The sequence below is a fragment of the Macrobrachium rosenbergii genome, chromosome 9 (genome assembly GCF_040412425.1).
Source record: "Macrobrachium rosenbergii isolate ZJJX-2024 chromosome 9, ASM4041242v1, whole genome shotgun sequence".
NCBI classification, from domain to species: Eukaryota; Metazoa; Arthropoda; class Malacostraca; order Decapoda; family Palaemonidae; genus Macrobrachium; species Macrobrachium rosenbergii.
The window spans coordinates 21,092,983-21,120,681 of record NC_089749.1 but is presented as its reverse complement, the minus strand read 5'-3'; the positions used below and the strand labels follow the sequence as shown (position 1 = coordinate 21,120,681).

General features: G+C 37.2%; 1 protein-coding gene across 4 annotated transcripts in view; it reads right to left on the bottom strand.

Moving 5' to 3' along the window:
* The window catches only part of LOC136841549 (venom carboxylesterase-6-like), a 56,829-nt gene that overhangs the window by 3,946 nt on the left and 25,184 nt on the right, over positions 1-27,699 (bottom strand). For all 4 annotated transcript variants that reach the window (XM_067108522.1, XM_067108524.1, XM_067108523.1 and 1 more), the window contains exons 4-11: positions 27,315-27,456; positions 26,787-26,972; positions 26,205-26,416; positions 19,657-19,807; positions 17,026-17,201; positions 14,512-14,656; positions 14,069-14,198; positions 2,470-2,584 (exon numbers count right to left, since the gene is read on the bottom strand). In XM_067108522.1, coding sequence (XP_066964623.1) covers positions 2,470-2,584; positions 14,069-14,198; positions 14,512-14,656; positions 17,026-17,201; positions 19,657-19,807; positions 26,205-26,416; positions 26,787-26,972; positions 27,315-27,456 — 1,257 coding nt within the window. The remainder of the gene's footprint in view (positions 1-2,469; positions 2,585-14,068; positions 14,199-14,511; positions 14,657-17,025; positions 17,202-19,656; positions 19,808-26,204; positions 26,417-26,786; positions 26,973-27,314; positions 27,457-27,699) is intronic.

Below are 27,699 nucleotides of genomic sequence, written 5' to 3'. Positions count from 1 at the left end.
AAAAGAAGGTCATTCGTCAGCAAGCAGACTACGCATTTAGTGCCAGCGGAGTAGCTTCTGCACCCTCTGGTACGCAGTATCTCTTCTGGTGTGAAAGCAGCAGGGGAAGGGGTTTGCTCAATCTGACCCACGGATCAGGCATTCACCTCCTCCAAGACACTACGAGCGAGCTGTGACCAGAGCAACCAGCCTGAAGGCCTTGCTTCAAGAATGGGTCAAAACTATCTGCTGACAAGACTGGTTGCGAGGCATGGTCACTTACCAGATTATTCTGCTCATGAATATAAGTGAAATATTCTTTGAAAACTGCTGCTCCAGCTTGCCCTGAAGGGACTTTGGCATGTGTCCGTCTTTAGCTGAAGGAGCAGCTCATGTCCACAGGGATCTCATAGGTCTGGATGGATTATTTCACTTATTCATGAGCAGAATAATCTGGGTAAGGTGACCACAGCTTCTTACCAGTCCACTCTTGAAGCAAGGCCCTCAGCCTGGTTGCTCTGGCCACAGCTTGCTTGAGGTGTCTTGGAAGAAGTGAATGCCATGATCTGCAGGTCTAGGAGTTCCCTCACCTCCAACAGATTGAGCAAACTCACTCAATGCATCAGTCTGCTGGCTGATGAATGACCTTCTGTAGGAGTGGTTGTGACAGGAAGGTGCTTCTCCACTGCAAACGTTGCTGCAATGCTAACTACAATGATAACTAAGCTCCAGATTGTATCATGGCTTGCCCTCTGGTTGAATACAAATATGGCCTGTGCAGGCTTCCGGCATCTTGTCTTGAGATGAGAAGGCAGTGTATTGGAGATTGTTGTTGTCAGGAGGCAGAGCTCTGATCTTCCTGGCACATCAGAATGCCAGCCAGTGGGCAAACCAGGCTGTAGATAAAGAAACATGACTGCTCTTGTTTATGTCTGGAGAGTTACTGGAGATGTTGGGACGGGTTAAGATTGAATGGAATTCTACCCTCATTTTAAAAAGCAATTCCAGCTCCTCAAGCACGATAGTTGTTTTGGGTGGTTTGTATCCAGGATCAAGATTTATTTTCCTGTCCTGGAGGATTCTTTAAGCTGGATCTATACAAACTTGTTGCCAACTTTCCTGATGGCACTTAAACTGGCTCAGAGCCTTAAAGCAGCTCCTATTTCCACCTTCATTTGCCCCCACACTCACTGCTCCACCTCGATTCCTTTACCGTGACCACACTAAGTCAACATCTCTCCTCCCGTGATATCCCTCCTACTGCCTTCTTTGTGACTGAATCTACCTTTGGAAGATATACGAGAATGTTGGCTTTACAAATCCAATCCCTCACTCCTTTTCTGTCTAGTCCCCTGTACTTACATAAGTACTGTATTGGAAATTGTGACATTCGTAAGGAGTGTATTCTTGAAGGTTTTGGTCAGGGCTGAGAAATTTTCCTGTTTCTCAGAAACTTCAAATTTTCTGGTAGTCATAGTCTTAATTCTTCGTAAAACCTGAGTCTAGGGTTGGCTATTACCTTGGTAAAGTCCTCCTTCCCAAGAAAATGTAGCCTTTTCTTTTTATGATTCTCTTGGTCAGAAAAATTCAACTCCTTTAGAAAAATATGTCTTGGTCCTCCTGGTTTTTGTCACATCTATGCTATCACCTCATGCTCCAAGCCCTGGTTCCTCTTACCTCTCTTCCATCTTGGTAGTCTATGCACAAAGTTTATTTATGTAAACTTTGACCGTATAAAATTCTTTTCCTTTAGAAATTGGTAGTGGCACTTCTTACCACATTAATTTTCTAAAGGCAGAACACTTGCAGCTGGTGGTCAAAGAACTTGATCACAGTCATCGTAGTGAATACTGGTATCATCATATTGCCAGGCCATCAACTTCCCCCAGAGATTGTCTTTAGTAGAATGGCAATTGTCATAATGTCTTGATTACTTGCTTCTGCAAGGATCTTCATGCAGCAACTACTGAAGGCTTCTTAACTGAAATGCACAGAGGTTTTTATGACCTAGTATTTGCTACATGTCTGCACTCTCTCCAGCAAAAGAATCCAGCGATATCTTTTCTTAACAAAAGTTACAGCTCCTTACTGCAGCATGTGGTATACAATGTGAACATTGAAAAACATTCTGTACACAATCAGCATTCTGCACGAAGTACTGTATCCCTTAGTGAGATGTCATCATTCTGAAATAGCAGTGGAAAGGCTGGTTACCCAGCAGTCAGTTTTAAAACCTACCATTAAGTAAATTTGTTAACACTAAAATAACTAAATATACAGTAAAACAATATCTAAAATAACAGATAAAAACTAAAAGAAATTTCAAGTAAAGCACTAGACTGAACTAGAAAGCTGCAATGCTCATCTCAAACCAAGCATTGTGTCAAGCATTAAGATTTATTTTTTGCATGAACAAAAGGAAAAAATTAATTTCTCAGCATCTTATAATTCTTTTCTGTACTTCACTACAACAAAAAACTAAGGACCTACCCCATCTCTGTCATAATTTTTAAGGAAAGGATATGTTGTAATTGCCAAATATCGAAGACATGTAGGACTTACAGCCACCCAAGCAAAGCCCAATGACCCATTTGGTGTTGGGAATCTGAAACAAAAGGACTTTTATATAGTTTCATGTGAGAATTCAGTGATTTTTCAAGACTGCATTATAATCTGCTTGAAAAATTCAAAACAAACTACAAAGCTATTTGTCCAAAATTCTGGAAAGTATCTGGATTTCAAATAGCAACAACTCATGGGGAAAAAGCCAACTGGACCATTATAACAATGCCCAAATTTACAGGGTACCAGAACCATAATTGAAGCATACAGGACCACTAAAAATACTAAGTGAACCCACATAAATTTGTGCACCATATACTTATTTCATAGAAACATCCCAGAAGTAAGGTTCAGCTTAAATCAGTAACAAGAGAGATGGATAATTTTACCACAAGCTAAAAAGCCTTCAGTAAAAGTTAATTACAATAAATGAACTAGGATCTAGTATAAACTGAACAAGAATGTGCATTTGCCATGCACTCCAATTAAGTCAACCAAGAATGATGACAGTGAAAGTTTAATTGGTAAATAAAAACCAATGAATATTACTTTTCCACATGAAATGGTGAAGAACTGCCTTGCAAGTTATGGGTAAATGAGTTCTTACATAGGTAAAATAACCATCAAAATCATCTAGTTTATGCTGCTTTAAATTTGCCAAGGAAAAAAAGTACAGGTTTTGAAACTGATGTCGTAGGATGTGATGAATTACAGGTTCTAGTCGTAGGATGTGATAAATTACAGTTTCTACTAGATAGTAATCTCGAAATTTGGTGCAATTACTGCTACAGTATTTAAAAGTTTTCACTGTATAGGAAAAGATACTGTGTATGATTTCCCAATACCTACTTTCCAAGTGCTTTTCCCATTTAAACGTTTAATGCTACAAGGAACCTAATGTTTTATAAAAGTACTTACCAAGTAATTACATACCTATTAGTTTCTATTAACCCTTAAACGCCTACTGGATGTATCATACGTCGACTAAAATTGTCTGTTGGGTGTCAAGTGGACGTACCGTACATCGACTACAAAAAATTTCAACCTTTGGTCAACTTTGACTCGACCGAAATGGTCGAAAAACGCAATTGTAAGCTAAAACTCTTACATTCTAGTAATATTCAATCATGTACCTTCATTTTGTAACAAATTGGAAGTCTCTAGCACAATATTTCGATTTATGGTGAATTTTTGAAAAAAACTTTTTCCTTACGCCCGCGCGGTAACTCGTCTGAAAATTTCAGAAATTCTTTCGTCATTTTGTCGTAATTTTTGCACTGTTTTATATTAGCCATTACATAAAGTTTTATATATGAAAATGTGCACAATTTCATGTAAAATACAGCAAAATACAACCCATGGTTGTAGCTTTTATCAGTTTGGAAATATTTTCATATAAACCACGATAACTGCCAAAATTTCAACCTTCGGTCTACTTTGACTTGACCAAAATGGTCAAAAAACGCAATTGTAAGCTAAAACTCTTACATTCTAGTAATATTCAATCATTTACCTTCATTTTGCAACAAATTGGAAGTCTCTAGCACAATATTTCGATTTATGGTGAATTTTTGAAAAAAACTTTTTCCTTACGTCAGCGCCAGAAATTCTTTCGTCACGTTGTCGTAATGTTTGCACCGTTTTATATTAGTCGTTACATAAAGTTTTATATATGGAAATGTGCGCAATTTCATGTAGAATACAACAGAAAATAACTCATGGTTGTAGCTTTTATCAGTTTTGAAATATTTTCATATAAATCACGATAACTGCCAAAATTTCAACCTTCGGTCAACTTTAATTGACCGAAATGGTCAAAAAACGCAATTATAAGCTAAAACTCTTACATTCTAGTAATATTCAATCATGTACCTTCATTTTGCAACAAACTGGAAGCCTCTAGCACAATATTTCGATTTATGGTGAATTTCTGAAAAAAAAAAACTTTTTCCTTACGTCTGCACACGGTAACTCGGCCGAACATCTCAGAAATTCTTTTGTCATGTTGTCGTAATGTTTGCATCGTTTTACATTAGTCGTTACATAAACTTTTATATATGAAAATGTGCGCAATTTCATGTAGAATACAACAGCAAATAGCTCATGGTTGTAGCTTTTATCAGTTTTGAAATATTTTCACATAAATCATGATAACTGCCAAAATTTCAACCTTCAGTCAACTTTAACTCGACCGAAATGGTAAAAAAACGCAATTGTAAGCTAAAACTCTTACATTCTAGTAATATTCAATCATTTACCTTCATTTTGCAATAAATTGGAAGTCTCTAGCACAATATTTCGATTTATGGTGAATTTTTGAAAAAACATTTTCCTTACGTCCGCGCGGTAACTCGGCCGAACATCTCAGAAATTCTTTCGTCACGTTGTCGTAATATTTGCACCGTTTTATATTAGTCGTTACATAAAATTTTATATATGAATATGTGTGCAATTTCATGTACAATACAACAGAAAATAACTCATGGTTGTAGCTTTTATCAGTTTTGAAATATATTCATATAAATCACGATAAATAGAAAAAATTCGACTTTCGGTCAACTTTAACTCGACCGAAATGGTCGAAAACTGCAATTGTAAGCTAAAACACTTACAGTCTAGTAATATTCAATCAATTAGCTTCATTTTTCAACAAACAGGAAGTCTCTAGCACAATATTTCGATTTATGGTGAATTTTTGAAAAAAACATTTTTTTACGTCCGTGCGTTACGAATTCATGCATCATTTTGTGATAATATTTTCTCTGTGTTGCTTTGATCGTTTTACAATTTGTTATATACCAAAATCATTGCAATTTAGTGTACAATACAAAGAAAAAAAAATAACCCGTTAGCTCTAACCGTTTTGCTCACAGTGCGATTTGTATAAAATTATATGAGTGGCGCAGTGTAATAAGGTGCCAAGCGCCGTTTTTTAAAAAGTGATAAAAACGCATTTAAAGTTTGCCAACTATGAAAACGCTTATAAAAGAAAAACCAGCCAAACGATTTTCGAACCTTTTGCCAGTAACATAAGGGGACAAAAGTGTGTGTACAGGATAGTGCTGTACTTTAGCTGCTCGCTCACAATAAAAAAACCAGTTCGGCCGCGGTGGCGCTTGCCACCTTGTTACGCCGCGCCCCTCATATATGAAATTTTTTTTTTGCGCTGTCATATATCTCAATATTTATATATGATGATATTTTTTTTCATTTCTGATGGTTGATATTTTTTTTCATTTCTGATGGTTGCATACTAAACTTCAGGCAATGACAAAAAAAAGGAGCCAAAAATGAACTCTTAATCTGAAAAACTAAGCGTGCTGTGATTTTTTGAAAAAAACTTTTTTTCCGCTTCGGCGCTAGCTCCTGAACGCTGCCGGCATACGGGAGACGTTTTTGTAAATAGAGGCTCGGCGTTTAAGGGTTAACCGGCAGCTAGAATTTTGAAATTCGCAGTAGCGTTACTTTTGTTTTGGCTAGGAGAGTGACCCCGCCCACTTTGGAGTAAGAGAGGAACCAGCTTAGCAAATGATCTCAGTGTGTTTCTGCCAGCTGATGGCTGTGGTTACTGTGATTGGCAGCAGCGGTTTTTTTTAATTTCTCTCCTCTTTTGATCTTGGAATCATTGGTGAAGTATTCTACTTATGGTAGTCTTTTCGGTGTAAAATTAGATAGTGTCAGGTTTTCACTGGAGACCAGTACACTATTACCGATTTTGATGATTTTGAGATTTTCTTTGACTCATGGCTTGTCAACAATGTCCAATTCGGGCTCTCAAAGTTTTACGTACTGCAGTAAAGGCTGCAATACGCGACTGACTAAAGCCTGCTATGACCCTCATACTCTTTGTACATCTTGCAAGGGTCAAATAGGTTCCCCCGATTTGACTTGTGAGGAATGTGTTTCATGGGATCCTAAAATGCGGACTGACTTGTGAGGAATGTGTTTCATGGGATCCTAAAATGTGGAAGACTTTGAGTAGTCATTTGACCAAATTAGACAGGGACAAAAAAAGGAAAGCAGCAGCTAGAGCTAGTAGCAAGAAGACTTGAGCTAGTCAGGTGTCTGCAAAATCTGTTTCTGATAATTTTGATTCTTTGTCTATTGTTCCACCCAATCCCCCGTCGCAATATGTACCAATCACTCTGCACCCTGGCTCCCTTATTCCTGATCTCGACCTCATTACCAGCCATGAATCTAGAATTACCCTTAAGTTTGGATTATTAGTTAATATGATGGAGAAAATTGGTGCTTCTGTGAAAGTCCTGATGGACAAAGTCAACATGAAAGGTGATGGTGAAGTGTTAGTGGAGGAGGTGGCTGTCTGTCCCGCCAATTCTCCTAGGGCAAGGCCACTGGCAAACTCCCCTAAACCTGGGAGGGGCCAAACTGGCAGCCCAAAGGAGGTCGGTGGGATCTGCCCACAGGCAGTCGCCCCCCAGTCGTACCTGTTGCCAAGTCCCAGGTTACGACAGAGCGCCGCTGGAAAGGTGTCTCTAAGGAAGTGGATTGTCTTTCATCTAGTATTTCCAGCAGTGACTCCAGTCCCAGGCTCCAATGGCGTTTTCAAGGTGAATCTCGCCCTCTGAAGAGGTGCGCCCTGGGTGCTTCTCAGCCTCCTGCAGTTCCTGTTAAGAAGGTTAAAGTAACTTATCCAGAATGTCTTCCTTCTTGTAGCTTTTGGGACAGTCCGGAACGTTTCTCCCAGGATCATCTAGAGTTAGTGGGACAATTTCAGCCTTCTAAGCACGCTACTACTTGTAAGCACTCTTCACATTGGGGACTTCGTCTTCTTTTAGGGGTCCATCTTTAGTTTTGGAAGATTTGCCTAGGCATATAGTGATGCCAGAGCGCTCATCAACACCCAGCTCCGGTTTCTGTAGCTCCTGAACAATCAGCTTTACCTAAATCTTCTTTGGCTTCTGAGAAGCAGTCTTTGGCGCCAATGCACCCAGTGGCCCAGAACTTCCTTTACCAGTTGAACATGCTGCTCCTTGTTGTGTGGCTCTTTCCAAGCGCCCTTCGCCTTCTGTGTGACCATCGTCTCCTGAGTACCCTTTAGCTGAGCGCCCTTTGGCTCCTGAGTGGCCACTGGCGCCCATTGGTGCCCGTTCACCATTTGCAGCAAGATATTCTGTTGGCGCCCCAGTCTATTTCTGCTTCCAAGCGCCCAACTTCATCCGTTTCTTCGGCAGCGCCTGTGTCTTCTTCTGAGCTGCTTACTCCTACTCCAGCATTGCAGTTTCGCTCCCAGTTATATCTTTTTCTTCGTCTTCTGCAGCGCAACAGGCTCCCTCTGTTATGGATCCTTCTTTTCAGTCGATCCAACACAAATTGGATAATATCCTAGGTTTAATTCAGAAAGCGCCATCAGCCCCCAAGCCCACTGCGGAAATGTCGCCAATTTCTTCTTCTGAGGAGGAAGTGGATCCTGTTACCCCTCCTTTGGCATATGTCTCTTTACTCAGATTTCTGCTGGTGACTTTTCCAGACTTCTTACCTCCCGCAGCTCCGGCTTTGAAGTACTTAATGGAAAATCAGACGACTTCTTCGAGGCTACCTAAAATGGTGCTGTCCTCCTCAGCTAGGAAAGCTCTCCGTGAAGTGGAAAGCTGGCTCTCGGGCAAGAGGGAGCAGGGAAGAGCCTCTTTTAGTTGTCCTCCGTCTAGATTTTCGCAGAGAAGATACCTTTCTTATGCGACCGGAGAGGCCCCATCCATGGGAGCTTCTGCCGCCTCCCAGGGAGACTTCTCCGGGTTAATTGACTTCTCCCGACGGTCGGCGTTCAATTCAGCCAAGATTTTGTTCTTGTCCTTGGAATTGGATCACCTATCAAACACTTAAGGTCTTGGAAGTTCTCAGCTTTCTCGACTGGGCAGTAGGAGTCCTTGCCTGCCAATTAAAGGATTGCCCTCATATTCCGGAAGACTTTTCTTCAAATTTTTTGGGGGTCAGCTCATGCCTAGATAAAGGAATTACAGACGGTTTGTTTGAATTATCCTCACTATTTGCGATCGAAATTATCAAGAAAAGGGAGCTTTGGTGTTCCTACACCACGAAGGAAGTTACACCTTCCCAAAAGTCCATGCTCCTCTCCTCTCCTCTTGACAAGAAGCACCTATTCCCTCAGGCGACTGTGCTGCAGATTGCTTCTGATCTGAAGAAAAAGTTGACTCAGGACCTTCTCTCACAATCAGCGAGATGACCTAGAGAGTCTTCGGACTTCACCTCTGGGACAGTTTCTCCAGTTCAACCTCGGCCCTTTCATGGTAGAGGCAGACAAAGAGGCTTCCCCAGACCTTGCGGAGATACCAGTTTCACCCCTAGAGCAGTCAAGAAATCCTCTAATAAACCACCTGCACGTATATGAGGATCTAATTCTCCGCTCCTCCGCACACCTGTGAGGGCAAGACTCTTCCACTTTTGGGAGCACTAGCGAGAGAGCGGAGAGTTGGATTGTACAAGTCCTGAGAGAAGGTTATTCAATCCTGTTTCTGAAGAAGCCTCCCTTAACCAACAAGCCAGTCTTATTGACGACCTACTCATCAGGCTCAGAGAGGTTTTCAGCCCTCTCTCAAGAAGTGACAGTACAGTAAATGATAAAGTATTGTTGAGTAACGTTATACTCTTGCGTAAATGCATACAGCCATAAACAACTGACCGAGAAACTATTGTTTTGCTTATAACTGAATCCGATAACAACAGCTGTTTACCTGTATTTCAACCATCGTACGGCAATAAACAATTACCATAGGTTATGGCACAAATGACATGAAGTAGAATAGGACTGATATACTTTTACATTATACCCTTAATCGGTATGGATAAAAGATCATCAAGGAAATACTGCTAAATTTAAGCTGCAAGTTGTAGCTGAAGCTGAGAAAGCAATGTTCAAGCTGCTAATGACTATACTGTAAATTATTGTGCATCGGCAACATGGATGAAACTTGATCGTAATTAAAATGGGAGAGAAAGTATTTTAATCAAAACTACTGGGCATGATTATGATGAAATCAGGTGAAAATAGCAAATGGAATCTTGAATTTTTTTTTACACAACAAACACCCCCAAATGGCCATCGTCAATTGTCATCTATTAACGAAAATAAATAAATTAATTTCACAACTGCGACATATTTTAGTTATACTTCAACTTAAAAACACTTTGTATAACGAAAAATAACCTTGTCCCTTATAATTAAAGTATCTAGACTCTACATATTCATTTACGCTAACTAGAAGCAAGAAAAGCACTCTGAGCTGAGTTAAATGTGGCGAAATAAACACTGCGTAAACATTTCCAAACCAAAACACTGATCGCTATGAACGCAATTTTTAATACAAAAGCAATATAAGAATATATACATTGTTATTGGATACAGTGAATTAAGGCATAAGGTTTTAAAAGATCCATATTCGTTTTATGCTACCGTGTATGTATACAATATACCATAGTGTAGGCTAAGCTAATTCGTTATTCAATTTCTCTTTGTACTGAATTATCGTAAGTCACTCAGCATGAACCTCAAGAATTAGCTGATATTAATAACTACTATACCGTGTATGTAAAGAGTATATTTTATAGTGTAGGCTAGGCTACCATATATGTATACAGTACATGGTACCAAATACCCTAGTGTGGGCTAGGCTATGTTCGAGATAAGTTTTGGTATTTCTTAAGTTTTTTCCAACAAACGATGGTTTTTTTTCTTTTGGAACCTAACCCCATTGTAAGTAGGAAATACTTGTGTAAGCATTTTTAGTTTGTTTTGTGTGTGTTTGAACTATCAAAATAGGCAGTTCAAAGTGTTTTTAGAAGGGTTTTAAGTATTTGCTGGTTTTAGCTATTCATGGGGGGGGTTACGCATCCCCTGTGAATATGGGGGGTTTACTGTACTCCTTAAAACAGAAGCAGTCTAACTAGTCGAGGACACCTCCTCTCCGGGGTTCTACAATCAGCTGTTTGTAGTCCCCAAAGCCTCGGGGGGCTGGAGGCCGTTTCATGTCCCAATTCATCAAGACTCGAGGATGTTTTTAAAGTTTGTGTTCCAGTTCAGAGCCCTTTGCTTCAGCCTGTCGACGGCCCTGTAGGTATTCACGCGTGTACTAGCCCCAATAGTGAAATGGTTACATTTGATGGGGGGTCAACATTTCGCTGTATCTCGACAATTAGCTTAGTCGCTCCCAGTCGAAGGTACAGAGGACCCTCACAAGACCCTTCTTGCCCAGGATTTGGGCCTCTTGATAAACTTCCCAAGGTCTCAACTGACTCCTTCTCAGGAAATAGCTTATTTGGGGATGAGGATAAACTCTACAACTTTTCCCTCCCCCCCAAAAGGATGGACTCGTGCCTTCAGAAGGTAGACAAATTTCTCGCCTTTCAGTCCTGTTCTGCGAACAGCTGGATGAGCCTGTTGGGGACTCTCTCGTCCATGGAACAGTTCGTGTCCCTCGGAAGGCTACCAATAAGCAACTTAACAGTTCTTTCTGAAAATCAGCTGGAACAGAAAGAAATACCTGGATTCCTTTGTTTTTCCAATAATGAAGGAAATAAAAAAGGATCTTGCTTGGTGGAATTCAAGAGACAAGCTCAAGGAAACTATTCCCTCCTCTGAACTCCACCCAGTGTTTTATTCAGACGCATCAGATCAAGGCTGGGGAGCTCCTGGGAGACAAATGGAAGTTTCAGGCTTGGACTTCAGAACAGAGGAAATGGCACATCAATGAAAGAATTGGACAGCACTCACTGGGATTAAAAGCGCTGCATTGGAAGTGTCCGGAAAGACAGCGACCTTCCACGCAGATAATACTTCACACTCTGTCCTATATCAAAAATAAGGGGGAACTTCATTCGCTATCCTTTGCCACAGCAAGAGCCCTACTATTTTGGGCGGATTCAGAATCAAACCTAGATCATAAATTCAGGTTTATCTAGGGAAATTTAACGTGTTAGTGGATAACCGGCTGTAGAGTGTGCTCTCCACAGAATGGACTCTCAACCCTCTTGTATGCCTAGAGTTGTGGAAACTGTGGGGAAGGCCAGCTCAGATCTGTTTGTGACCGCAGGAACCATCGTCTCCCTCTGTATTGTTTGCCGCCAGATCATAAGCATGACGCATTTGATGCAATGTTTTTATACCTTTATGCCTTTCCCCATTCAAGACAGTGAAGTAATAAACAAGTTCAGAATCATGAATGTAAAGATGACTCCTAGTAGCCTATTCTAGCAGCACAGGAATGGTTCCCCGGACTTGCTGCTGAACTACTCATGATTTTAGGCTGTTGCCTCAAAAACCCAAACTACTCAAACAACCACATTTCAGAAGGTTCCATCAAGGACTGTCCATTCTGGCTCTAACCACGTTCAGACTGTCTACAGATTGGTTCAAGTGAAAGGATTTTCAAAGGCAGTTGCAGACGCTATTGCTCGTTGTAGGCGACATTCCTTGAGCAAAGTTTATTAACCCAAGTGGACAGTCTTCCGTGACTGGTGCAGGAAACACAACATCTCGTCTTCTAAGACATCTGTAGCGGAAATAGATGATTTCCTGCTGTATTTAGTCTTCCAGGAGCCTGTCTACATCAACCATTAAAGGCTTCAAGGCAATGTTGAGCTCTGTATTTAGGCATAGGGGTTCAGATCTCTCTGTTAATAAAGATCTTTCTGATCTCATCAAGTCATTCGACACGACCAAACAGAAAGAAGATAAGCTAGTGGCCTGGAATTTAGATGTGGTGCTGAAGTGGCTGTTACAACCATGTTCTGAACCCCTGCAATCTATCTCTTTAGGGACCTAACTAGGAAGACTGTTCCTAGTAATGTTAGTGACTGCCAAGCGGGTAAAATAAAAGTAAGTATAGCTTAGTTTTACCAGACCACTGAGCTGATTAACAGCTCTCCTAGGGCTGGCCCGAAGGATTACACTTATTTTACGTGGCTAAGAACCAATTGCCAAGCGGGTAAGTGAGCTACACGCTTTTGATAAAAAGATTGGATTCTCTCAGAGTAACGCAATTTGCTCATTTACCCTACGATTCTTAGCTAAGAACGAGACCCCTTCCAATCCCTGGCCTCGCTCATTCACTATTAAAAGTTTAGTAGATAATCTAGGTCCAGAGGACATACAGAGAACTCTTTGCCCTGTAAGGGCATTGAAATACTACTTAGAACAGAAAAGATCCGTGGGCCTTCGAGCAACCTTTGGTGCTCAGTAAAGAATCCTTCTTGCCCTCTTTCAAAAGATGCTTGGCATTTTTTATGAAGGATCTTATTCTAGAGGCGCACTCTCAAACTGAGGAGGATGTGTTGCCCACGGTGAAATTTAAAGGGCATGAAGTGAGGGTGGTTGCCACGTCCCTGGCTTTTAGGTATAATTTGTTTATCACCTCTATTATACAAATAACTTTTTGGAAATGCAAATCGGTGTTTGCAGCTCATTATTTGCGTGAAATTGAAACTGTCTATGAAAACTGCAGTATCTTGGGTCCTATTTCGATTGCTGGTAAGGTGTTGGGAGAAGGAGTGTAGGAAGTCTTCCTTCATCTTTCCTATTTTCTCGCCTTGACTCATGGTGTCGAGTTGTAGGGGAACCTGGGGGTACTTTGTATTTGGAGTGCTCACCACTTTTTTGTCTTAAATGGTTGGGTAATAGTAATTTTTAATGTTTGGCTATAGGCAATTGTGTTTTTTATTCTCTGGTTTTGTTTTTGTACTGTGCCCAGGGCAGGGGCAACTTTGTTAATTCTTTGTGTGCAATCGGACACTCCTTTGCGACAAAAGAATCCTGCTAATTTAGTAGGAGACTCCTGGCTACACTGCCACACCGCTATATGTTAGTTAGTTATAAATGATTTGTTTAACCAGACCTCTGAACTCTTTTAGGATTCTTCTTGGGCTGGAAAAAGAAGGGGGGAAAGAATACATAAAAAATTCAGTAATTAAATAAATAAATAAATAATAAAAAAAGGGTTGAGTGCCATCCAGAGGTAGTACTTTCCTGTAGCAGATCTCACAGGTAAGGAGCCAGCAAGCATTTTAACCAATGCTAGCAATTCTTCTATTTCTTTTACATTACAATTTTAATGTATTAGGACAGATAATCTATGCATCCCACCTCCTACAATGTGGGATTCAGCTATGTAATTACTTGGTAAAGTAGTTTATATGAAAATGACATTTTTATAATAAAATAAAGTTTTATATATACTTACCAAGTAATCACAAAATCAAAGCCCTCCCTCCTCCCCTTGCATGGTTAGGAAGGCATAAACATATTGAGATCGTCTGCTGTGCTGGTTCCTTGCTTACCCCGAAAGTGGGCGGGGTCACTCGCCTGGTCAAAACAAAAATAGCACTACCACAAATTTCAAAATTCTAGCTGCTGGTTAATAGAAACTAATAGCTATGTAATTACTTGGTAAGTATACATAAAACTTTATTTTATTATAAAAATGTCATTTTTGTTATTCTAGAACACTTACTATATAAGTCCACCAGATATTCTAATACCTAACATTGCTCTTACCCAGTTGCGGCAAAGTTGGTCCACAGGGTTGTGATTAAATCACGTACACGTTTGTCATCTGATTTCTCAAGCTGAGGGAAGTATGGACTTTTACTGAATAAGTACTGGAGATCATCTGCATGGCTTACCCCTGGAATACAGTGTTGATTTATAGGTCAATTGACCAATTCATATTTCCAGATTAAGAATAAGAGATGAATCAAGTTTATCCAACTTTTCATTATGAAATCAAGAAATGTCTGTACCTAAAACATATCTAAAGCATTCATTGATGGCAAGATTTGCTGTAAGAATTAAAGTACTGTACCAAATATTTAAAATTGAACCTACACTACAATATGGGTATAGATTGTATGTAGTCTTCAGAATATTTGAATCACTGATCAACTAAAGGCATTTCCAAATACATGTAAATCTAACCTCTCTGTTTCTCTTTGACTTACATTTTTTCCCAGTGGTGGAATTGTAAAGATCTATTATGCTATTTTGACCTCTATGCTGAAGTTCATAGGCAAAGACATACCCAGTGGCTGAATGCAGAGCAGCAACCTCATCTTGAGTTACTTTTGCACTTGCATCACTCAGCATCTAGTAGAATGTAAAGATAAAATGGTAAGTTTTATTGGAATAAGTATAACTGCTTTTGTTAATTTCATCTATGGACATTAATTACTTACTATTTGTTTGTCAACTTACAGGTTCTGTTAGGTGAATTTTATGCTAAAAAAATTCCTGTGTATTATGTATATCCCCACAGAAAATACAGAACTGTAAATAACTTGTGTTTTAACCGTCTGCCTAAAGATTGCATTTCACGAGAGAATATGGGCATGACTAGGTGACAGGGTATGTAGTACACTATCCAAGAAGTGGGCAATGTGGAAATGGACTTTGAACAAAATGTTAATAAATACACCTTATGAGTAACCCTAAATTGAATGCTTGTAATCAGAGTTAGCTATTTTCAGGCACAAGCAAAATTACATTCACAACATGCTAATGCAATATAAAAACATGGAAAGTGAACAACGAGGAAGTCAAAATGGAGTATCAGGAAAAGCCATCAAGTAGTATCAGGAAAAAACCATTGAGATAGGCTATACAATCAAGATGTATAAGGGACAACAACAAAGAAGTGAACTGAGAGCCTTCAAGCTTTGCTACAGAACAGAGATGTACTCTTGGAGAAGAAGAGGGAGGCTGAATGGCAGGTGGTGAGGGCAAAGAGGACCTTGGAAGAATGGAATCAGAATTGCGACACAGAAGCAGGTAAAAAAATTTTTCATAATAGCGAAGGCCCAAGGAATTAAGGGAGGGATGTGAAAATGGATAAAGATAAATCAACTGAAAGTGGATAAATAATACTATGGTTGCAAAGAAAGACATTCTGGAGGGATTGAGGCTGTGGTTGCAAAGAAAGACATTTTGGAGGGACTGAGGCTGTATATTCAAAATCTTCAGTACACAAAATTAATGTGAAATAGATGCTACTAGCATGAAAATATACAAAATTAATATGAAATTCAGGCTACTAGCATGAAAAAGGGACAAATAACAAATAAGAAATCTGACAAGTTTACAAGGTCCCTTTGGAAGATTAGAAAAGCCCCAAGATCATCTGGATTAACTGGTGAATCACTCAAAGTAGCTGGACAGCCCATCACTGATGATGTGACGAACATTCAATATGAAAAAATGAAAAAAAGAAATATGAAAATAATATAAAAAGCAAAATGGGATGCCCTATATGAGACTATTGCTCAAGCATGCTATGGAAACATGGAAGGTGCAAGATGGGGCTGTGAAAATAGCTAAAACTGATGACAGTCAAATTGTTTTCGTGCCACAGAGGTAAAACAACGGAGGCAGTCATTAAAATAAATTAACTTCGCATTTGTGGGTCTTGACCAAGCTTGGACCAGGGAGAACCAGACGGTGGCTGCTGATGACTCAGCAGGTAGACCTATTGGCTCCCCTATACCCCCACTGAAATCTATCATGCCACGAGGAACAACAGAGGCACCTGGGAGCCCCATGTGTGAATTATTTATTGTTAATTGCATAATCACAGAAAGAGGTGGTAAACATGTTTAAAAGCTGGAAGAATGAAACATAAGCAAAACAAGCTTATGATAACTAGAAAGGAAGTAAATGTAAAAGTACAGTCTGGAAAGTGGCCATATACATGGAGTGGAAAAGATGAGTAAGAAATGACAGATGGTGCCACAAAAAAATACTCAAGACTGCAAAATATCCAAAGAATAAGCTGGTTCTGAGACAGCAAGAAAAAGTAGTATTGCTGGACTACTGGTATACAGAAGTATAATATTAAACAGCAAAAAACTGTGATGAAGGCATAACGCCCGGAACTGACAGACAACAGAGATGTAGAGATTTCAAAACGGTGTAGAATGCAAAGATTCAAGGGCAGAGTGTAGCAGGAAGATAATATTACAAATGAGGAAATGGCAGCAATATGTGTATGTGGTATCCAGCACCTAAAAGATACAACCAAGATCTTTAAGATGGGGACAGCTACGGCCTACCCCAACACCAAATCAAAGTCCTTCACAAGAAGGCATCGTGCTTACCCCATATGAAAAATGGGAAAAAGCACGTTAAACGAAGAAGAAGAAGAAGTAGTTTGGATAAGTGATGAGAAGGGATGAAAAACACTCTAGTCAGAAAAATATTAGAAACAGACCTAACAGAATAAAGACCAATAAGTAGGCACAGGAAATAATGGAAAAAATAGGACAGAGGAAGACAGACAAGGTGAGAATTCACACTGGAAATAGAAAAGACCAAGGGAGGGGAGAAAACTCTCACATCTAACCTCATACGGAACAGGGAAAAGCTGATGAAATTTACACTGATAATTTTTATATAACACAAATAGCAAGGTTCTCAAATGTCAATTATTTACAGAGATTATTAGCTGCTAATGTCAATTTTACCTGAACAGTTTGATCTGCCAAGTCCAAAGATATCTTCTGGTTTCCAAGATAGAACTGGTAAATACTCTGAGCAACTTGTGTAGCAAAGCTCTCATTTTCAAGATACAACATTGCAGGAGCAACTGCTTGGAAGTCGTCAATTACAGCATCAGCCATGGATTTGTTAAGCAATAAAGCTGGAAAATCAACAATATTGTTTCATTATTTGGAAAATTATAATGAACTATCAATCATGTTAAAAGGGTACACCCAGTTAGTCATAGCGTTTAAGGTACAAGAAATACAATGTACATCATTCATAAATTATATTGAACAAAAATGTTTTTGAAAGACTATGACTGATATTCTCATAGATGAATTAACTTTTACCTTTATTCAAGTTTTGATACTCTGCCATACTATCACAAACTGAATGTCAAATGCAATATGTAAAGAACTTCAGAAAAGAATAAAAAGCACATTCAATATTATTACATTCTGGCATTATTACAGAAAAGGGTAGAAAACAAACTACAGTACACCCAAAAGCACTTTCAAAAATAAATTCAGTATCACTATATTTTGGTAGTACTGTACTGTATTACTAATATTGGAATCATACATCCATGTAATAAGCCAGATGAGCTTGAACTTACCTTACCTAGCAAGATTTCACAGACCAGAATGCTTACATTGTACTGTTGGTAAGGAAGGGGGAAAAAAACGGGCTGAAAGCATAAATTCCTTCCATGAAGATACACAAGGGTAATTCAGTTCACTTCAATGGCACAAGGGAAAAATATTAAGAATACACTGCTTCTATAAAGTTGTGCACATTCAATGAGCAGTAAATCTCAATGGAGCAATTAATTCATTCATGAAGAGGTCCACTGGGGGGATGGAAATTTGGCGGAATGTTAAGGCAATCACTCATTTCTGTTTTCAACTTCAAAGCAGACTGCACTAACAGTAAATTTGAATGTATGCTCTGATTATCACAAATTAATGGATAACTAAAAAGCAAAACTGTATAAAATACATACAGAAACAATTAAGCTAAGAATGAACATGTGTGCATGAACACACAATTAAACCTCTATCAGTTATGCAAAACCATTCTGGCTTGTGCAAATGTTAAGCACTTGCAACCCAAATAAAGTTTTTGTTCAGCACTTGAGTCAAGAAGAGGATTCTAGACATTTCCTAAGAATTACAGTATAGAGATTATAAATTACCCTTATGAGCAAGTTGCAAAAGACTACCTTAACATTTCTGGTTCTCTAGGCTTGGTATTACTTAACTAAAGAAGTCAAGTATGTGGAGTAACATTTCATTATATCGGCAATCATCTGCAGGTAAACTGATTCATTAAATTATGTTTAAACAGCTCAAAAATATATTTTCTCATTTTCTGATTGGTTTTTATAACATTTTCTCCTTACCTCTTTATTCACAACTTTGATCCTACTGTTAATCTACTATTTAAAAGAGATCCCAGTAAATAAAAGTTTTAAGTATGTGGCAGCATTAAATCTGACATTGCAAAAATGCCTCAATTGTTTGAGGTCTTCTGAAAATCAACAATTTTATATTTTTATTGGGTAGACTATAGTACTTAGTTACCTACAACAACCAGTTGGAATCTGAAAAACTATGCCAAGGGCCCCCCCCAAAAAAAGGCTGGCAAAATTATTTACCACAGAATACAAACACACATCCTCCATACAGATGGTAACTATGGTTTTTTATGTGCAACATCCATAACGACCCAGGGTAAGTACTGAATTTTTTTGTATTGTATATCCATTCAAAGATAATCTGTTTACCCCTTTAATTTGACGTTATTTGGTGAGGCTGTTGTTAGCCTATCATACCTAAAAATGTTTAGTAATTCATGTCCTATCATAAGAATAACTGAACCCTTGGGGTGCTTAATTAATCACAGAAAGGCAATATGTTTCACTATCGTTACTTTCTAAAATACACAAGTCACTCATGACCGTTGTTTTCTGAAACGCAAACAACTGCTTATCACAGAAAAAGGTAAAAACTGAGAACTTCCAGGTAACTATTATATTCCACCTTGCGCCACTGCTTGCAACCAACAGATTAATTGTATTCCATCATAAATGATCTTTTCCAGATACTGCATATCAAAACAAATTGCGAGAAATGATATAGGAAAAGCTCATTCAAGTATAAGATTAACCAGAACCCGAACATCTTGCTATCCTGACCCTATCATCAAAGTCCTCCACCTCAAACATCTTGCTATCCTGACCCTGTCATCAAAGTCCTTAAGTCTGAATTGCATTGGTAGATGACAGGCTTTCACATATTGATGGTTTCCAATATTTTTTAAAAATTTAATATTTAATCTTTTTAAAGGGTTTGGTTTGCACTGACGGAATGCCCCATGAAATTATATAAAACTTGAAATTTATGGCAGAATAGAAACAAATTATGTAATCAAAATTAACAAATACTAGCAATTGTATAAAAGCCACTTTCATAATAACAAAAGCTTGACTGAGCACAATATCACTAAGCTGACATAAGAACATCAAAATTACCTGCTTCCTAGAGGGTTTTTGTTCATGGTTTTTCTGTATAGAGTATCACATTTATCTTGAAAGCCTTATATATACTTACGCATTGAGGCAAGTGCTCCTTCATGCTGAGTATAGCCTGATATCAAATTTACTTTGTTATATTTTCCATCTCTCAGAAGTGCTGCAGGATAGTCAGGTAGATAAATTCCGTCAACCCTTGGTACCATAACAACTGGAGAATTTTGCCATACCTGAAATATTGTCAATATATTTAGATTAAACCATGAAACAGCAGTGTATCACATGCCATCTGACCCTATCTCCTAAACTGTAATAAGCTCTGATTGCCCAAATTTTTTTTATATAAAATTTTATCCAAACATTTTCCCAAGTCACTTACAAATCAACTGTCCAAAAATGTATTTAGTTTATATATACCTATGCCTAATTTGAAAACCAATTCATATGTTTTTGTGCCACACAGAATTCTCAAAATCCCTGCCTTGTCATATAAAATCTTTTGTGGCAAACTTAGAAATCTGGCTTTCTTCTCATGGCATGAAAATTTTGTCACTGTTATTATTCAAAACATTGAAGTTATGCAACAAGACTGTAAAGATGGTTTCAACGAAATACAATACCCATTTATGAAAAATGTAAAAAACCAAAGAGAGAATACCAAACAAATGAAGGTAAATCAACAAACAAATACATAACAGTCTATTGTATACTTTGCATGCATAAACAGCTTTAGTCACAAAACCAAGGTAGTATTACAAAGAATCCAGGTAAAAAAGTCACAGAAAAAAGAATCACATTAACTAAATGTGATTGGTAATAAAGTCACAGGAAAAAGTCACAGAAAAATGTCATAATTATTTTTATGGCAAAAAAGTTCACTTTTGTGGTAAAAAGCACTAAAACAAATCACATGTGAGTAAACTTTTTGTACATTTTTTCCGTATAGGTTCTGATGTGTAAAACAAATAAATATAAAGGATCGAATAAAATCATACGATTACATCCTAGATAAGTAATATTCATGAAGCAAAAAATATTGCAATGATACACAGTACATGATAATTACTGCAAATGAAAGATGATCCCTTGTGTGGTTCCAAAACAAATAACAATAAAATAGAAAACATTTTTTGTGATGAAACCTTGTAAGTACGTATGGAATAAAGCAACATGTACAGAAAGTATCAGTAAAGTGTATTCATGTAAATGATTCTTCATTTTCATTATTTCAGTTAAACACAGCAAAAATAAACTAAAAGTACTTATTGTTCCTTACTTTACCTAGAACAGAAGAGAGGATTAGCGTATCCAGTTGGCCGAGTATGGACAGCAATTATAGGCTTATATGATCGCCACATTTTGTAAACAAACTTATTTTTTGTATACAGTGGGTACAGGTGAATTTGCTCGCTGTAGATAAAACCCGTTCTGCTGTCCGTTGCCAAATTCATAAACAATAAGTAACGACAGTTAGATCTGCATAACCCAACCTTAAGTTGTAACATAGATTCGTGTACGACCATGCTTCTAGGAATTTCACACCATTTGCGATGTACAGTATAAATGTCTATTAGTTAATATTGTAAAAATAAAGATAGCTGTTTACACGAGAGGCAGAAAAAGAGCCAGGTATTTCTACTGGAATAAGTTTAGCTTTGTATTGAAATAAATGATTATATGGAAGTAACTTAGTTGTAATGTGTTTGTAAATGCCCAAAATATAACCACCTTTCCTTAGCTATGATGATAAGATCATAATAATTTTTTTTAAAGACATTCCCAAGGGGCAAAAAAAAAAAAAAAAAAAAAATGAAAATTCGAAAATAACCTAGTCAGTCCAAATTGGGATAATCCGGTTAAATATGTTCACATACAAGTAGTGCCATAATACAGGGCTGTCCAAGTTGTTTAGTCTGAGGGCCACTCCTGAAAAAACAAAAATTCATGTGGCCATCTGTGTGCATGTATGTATGTATATGTATGTAAAAGTATACCTTAGTTTAACCTGACTACTGAGCTGATTAACAGCTCTCCTAGGGCTGGCCCACAGGATTAGATTTATTTTACATGGCTAAGAACCAACTGGTTACCTAGCAATGGGACCCACAGCTTATTGTGGAATCCGAACCACATTATAATGAGAAATTAATTTCTATTACCAGAAAAAATTCCTCTAATTCTTCATTGGCCGGTCGGAGAATCGAACGCAGGGCCAACAGAGTGCTAGCTGAGAATGGTACCCACCTTTCAAATGAGGAACTATATATATGTGTGTATATATATATATATATATATATTATATATATATATATATATATATATATATATATATATATATATATATATATATATATATATATATATATATATATATATATATATATATATATATATATATTACTCAGAATTTAGGAATAAGAAATTAACAAGGACTTATTTCAGAGGAATTCAAAGAAATATATTTCAATGAAGGCAAACATAACAAATCTTAATCCAAACAAAGGTAAATTGAGTGGGAGTGCTGATAATAGCTTGACTTTAATATTTTGGAAAACTCAGGTGAAAATCAGTGAGAGCACATCTTAATTTGAATTCAAAATTTACGTCACTAACTGAGGATCGTATGTTGACTTTAATAACTTCATGAATGAAAATGTGTTCTCACAGAGCCAAGTTGAGCCAAAACAATCAGAAATGTGTTGGTAATCATATGAGCACCACGTGTCCAAAAATTGAACTACACATCTTGGTGGACATAGTTTTCATTTCATTTAATTCTTATTGAAACAAAGGTACACTGATTTTGCATACAGCTGGCAATTTACACACATCTCCATAACTGTAACCACATGGTGAATGTAAAAATCTAAAGCAAAATTCATACTGATCAAAGTCAGCAAACCTATTGTTAAACTTGAATTTTAACTACTTCTAAGTAACCATGCAATTCAGCAAAATCAATTACTTCATTGTAGTTTTCATTTTTTATTTTTTCTGAGATACTCTTATTTTATATTTGCATTAGCGTTCATATTCTCATACACTTCAATGACACATTGGTAATGAAGACCTGCATATCGATCACCCTTATTTCCTTTGTACATATAATCATTCTAATTCCGATGGAAAGCAAGGAGAAGGAAATTGTGATCTCGGCGCTTTATTAGTCCTAACGAAAAAAGGATAACAGAATAAGAATGTTAAAACAATTCGGAGCCCAGTTACTAGTGCAGAGTTTTATATGATGATCTTTGTTAATTTTAATAATTCGCATTATTTGAAAATACGTGACACACAACAGACGCCAATGAAACTTTTCTTTGTAGTTACTGATTTTGCAAAGAATGTTTTATTCAGGATAAGTGGTATATCTAATTTTTATGATATAAAAAAAGAGAATGTACTTTTACTCATTTTTCCCTAGAGGGCCACCTTTGGCCCACGGCCATGGGGTTGGACGGCTCTGCCATAATATATACAGTATATAGTGTTATCAATTGTACAAGTCAAGTATTGCCAGTTAATAACTGATTTAAAATTTTGTCTGTTTTATTACTTGAACCGCTGATGGCACTTATATTATGACTGATTTAATTATTTTTGTTTGATTACCTGACTTTCTTTCCTAGCGAAAATTGTGAATTTTTTGTGAGTTTATTAGAGGCCACCATAAAATAATGAGACTTTCTCAGCCAAAATTGCGACTTTATTACTGGCCACCCTTTCCTCACCACAAAAATAAAAGTCGTATCTTATTATCTAGCTGACACCTCACTTATGAAAACTTCAACATTCATACTGATAATTCAAGAAGAGATTATATAAAAGGCCACTGCAGTGTTACCAGATCTACCATCATTTGATGCTTTTAGCATAATTTGAGGTAAATGTCAGTGCCTAACATAATATTTTGCATAACGACTCATTTAGCATAATTTTTTCATCCCACTAGCATAATTTCGACAGATTTAGCATAACTTCATACAGAGTTTAGCATCAGATGGCATATGAGATCTGATAACACTGTTACCAGATCTAGTACCATCTGCTGCTTTCAGCATAATTTGAGGTAAATTTCATTGCCTAGCATATTTGGCATAACGACTCAATTAGCATAATTTTGTCATCCCACTAGCGTAATTTTGATAGATTAGCATAATTTCATACAAAGTTTAGCATCAAATGGCAAATGGTATCTGATAATACTGGGACGATGTTAGTCATCTACAGACAATGCAATACGCAAGAAAGTTCGGGTGAAACTTATGAACAAAACTACCTGAATAGGCTCTTTCACTAAAACCATTTACGATGTCAACAGTGATATCAGAAAAAGGAGAGTATCAAAGAAATATACGATTGTGAGTTAATTTAAACGAAGAAATTATTTCATAATTTATTTACGCATTGAAATGTTTACGAATTCATAACATTTTAAAATAAATAAATAAATACTGTAATGATAAAATTTCACGAATGTTACGTTACATATTACAAAAAACAAACACACGTCAAAATGTTCTCGTTTCCACTGCGGCCATTTTATTGAGCATTTATATATGAAAGTATTACTGCTAATAATTATTACCTAAGTAATAACTGAATATCTGTATACTTACCATCGTAAACAAACATCGGAGGACGTGAATAATAATGCGAATCTTCTGTGCACACTTTCATAAGAATTTTGGCTGATATGGTGCCGATTTGCCTTTCATCCCAATAATGAATGGAAGCTACTGATAATCAGTATTACAACATTGCCAAATTTGTGCAAGCTTGTGATTCATATTCCATTGTTATAAAAAAATTCTGAAACGTTGATTCTAAGGGCAAAAGCTTGGTCAAGTCGTCCATTTCTACTCGAGTATGCTTCTTTTCTGCCTTGGCTACAGGTGCACAAAGGTGATAACGATTGTTCATCGAACACTGCAATTGTGATTTCTTAATGCACTGAAGACTACAAAAATAATCTGAAATATATTCAGGCGAAAAGTGACATTGTATATTGAAAGTATCTAGTCAAAACTACCACAGAGTCAACACAGTCTTGCTTTTAAGGTACCAACCATGCCCTACTTCTAGTCTTTAGACATAGCCCACACTGGCAGAAAGTCGGTTCATTGTAAACCTACTAAATATCTCCTGAAATATGACTGGTGCGGGTAGGTTTATGTTAAGCCGATCCGAGGTGACAAAAAAAATGTATATCGAACAAGGAAGCCTGTGAGTAGCATCACCCCTTGGTGTGCAAGAAATTTGGCATACATAGTAATAAAGCACATGCGGAGATCAGACTACCTTAAAAGAACAAGAAGAGGTATTTTTCGCCTTGGCAAAGACCTTTGACCACTCGTCTATTTATGATATATAACTTACATTAACTTGCAGTGCACATTCTTGTGTGCAATTCAGGTTCTGTACTTGGATTCGATACCAACCCACCTCCACTAAGATATTCATATTCACAATTATATTAAACCATAATATCGTATAATATCGAATTCACTGTATCTTCGGAATTACTTGCACTAAAGGGATTTATAATTGCAAAGTGCATCTTCCCGGTCACGATTCGAACCTGGGTTAGAATCCTGGTCAAGGCAGACGCTTATATTTTGTAGTTACTTTATCAAAATCTTGGCAACAGTACACTTTATTACTTTACGACTCATAACCTCAAATAGTCATTAGATTTGAACTCTGCTACACGAATTATACAAGAAATAATTAATCATCGTGACAACAGAGACAATATTAGGCGATCAGTCAAATGCATTACCAAATATTGATGGTGATTGCTGGTCTTGCCTTCACAAAGCAACAACTTTGCATCTGCCTTTTGACATACAAAACTTCCAAGTTTCATCGACTCAAACCTACTACAGCCTGTACTATATTGCATACAAAAGGAACCATCCTCCACACCCCCATCAGTTACCGTAAAATGTCCCTTAAAGTCCCAAACCCAGACCTAGTGGTGATGAGCAATAATAATGTTCACAACTGGGATTTACTTTCATACCCATGGAAATAAAGACTTGTAAAATTAAAGGTTCATATCTGTGAAATGCAATAAATAAATATACTGTAATATCGTAGGTATTTTGATTAACAACTATATGTTAATAGTAACAAAACATTCAGATACTAAACTGGATTATATATGAAAAGAATTACAGAAGCTTTAGGACATTTCTTATGAACTCCACTTCACTTATGGGCTAGCTCGAGCCCGTGCTGGCATAAGGCCAGCTAAATCTGAAACAACAACATCCATTTCATTTTCCTGAACAGAATTAAGAAAACTCACTCCACACCTAAGGCCTGAAGAAATGTAAAACTTCAGGTTTCGTCAATAAAATTTTCAGTGTGAACTCAGTAACATTTCACAACAGTTTTAACTCAAAGGATGGAAAAATTTCTAGTAGATTTACAAAGGAAAAATCTAAACTCCTTGAAAAAAAATACAGTGCATAAAATCATATACAGAATTAGTTACCATTTTGAATGTACTGTCTATACATGTGGGTAATAACTTCTGATATTCCATGATGAATTCACTGTACTGAAATCTTAGTGAAAAAAAAATATGTAGTTAGATATAAAGTGTGAAATACGACTTACTGTGAAAAAAGATGGTAGAGGAACTAGATCATCTAAAGACAACGCCTGAAGACAGTATAGAAGTCTTGTAGACTCTATAGTAGGAGGGTCCTCAACTATTCCAGAACAGTTGTATATCAAACCTACAGTATGGGCCACTTTTCGATGGTCATTGCGCAGTGCCCAGGGACTTAGCGCTGAGCCTGACTGTAAAATTGCTTTATCAAACAAGCCTGTTATTGGAAGAAATGAAATATGATTGAATTGAATAATAAATATACTGTAAAGCATAAAGGAACAACAGGCCTCATTCCCTGCCATGCTTTATACAAAAATAAACGCTGTACATAAGTGTTACAAAACTTACACAATATTCACTTTGACAATACAGTATGACATAATGCAAATGTAAATCTGTCAAAACAACAACACAGTTTGAAGTCCCATCTTCCAATGATGATACTCAAATGACACTATACACAATATTCTGTCAAATCCGAAAGGCCAACTTTAAAATGATGTAGCATACAATTAACTGACTTCATTTACATTTAGGAATATAGTCAGCTACTTCAGTCAACATTATTGTATAACTCTGAGTACCTGCTGCTGTTGGTGCGAGGATCTGAAAGTGGGCAGAGGCTGCACCAGAACCTTGTCCAATAAGTGTAATCCTGGAAGGGTCACCTCCAAGTTTTCTAATGTTGTGTTTCACCCAATCAAGGGCTAATGTTTGGTCTTTGAGTCCCAGATTCCCTGGCATGATCTTATCTTCAGTTGAGAAGAATCCTGAAGTATTGAAACAACAAATAGCAGAAACACGACAACTATTACTGAATCATGTATAAATCATTGCAGGAAAAAGCTAGGTAAAATTTATAATTATAAAGTTAAATTACTCAACTCAATGTTCTTGTTTATCATCAAATTTCAGTAGTTCAGACAATTATCCATGTTGGTGGCATATTACAGACCATTATCTATGGTGGTGGTGTATTATAGTAAAAAGAAAAATATACAAGTGGTAGGTAATTTTTAATATAGAACTTAAATAATAAAGTCAGCTATATACTGTATACAGTGATTTGCATTTCGGGGATGTAAAACTTTACAGAAAACACAGTACTGTACCTAATGTTCCCAGTCGGTATTGTATTGATACCAAGACTATATCTTTGCTTAGTAGAGCCAGAGGGGCATATTCTTCTGCTCCGCCAGAAATGAAGGCACCCCCGTGGATCCACACCATTACAGGTAAATCAGAAATGTTTGGCTGTTGCAAGAAAGAAATCAGTTAAACAGGTGAACAAAATTTTATCTGGCTGTTACATACAATATATTCCAAATCCTGAAGTGGTACACATGTACATGTAAAAGAACTTTACTGATAAAATGAATGAATGAACAAATACAACCGTATCATTGTCAATATACAGTACTGTAAACAGGAGTAAAAAAACAAATACATTACTATAAATGACAGTACAGTACATTACTGTTTCTTATCAATTACGTA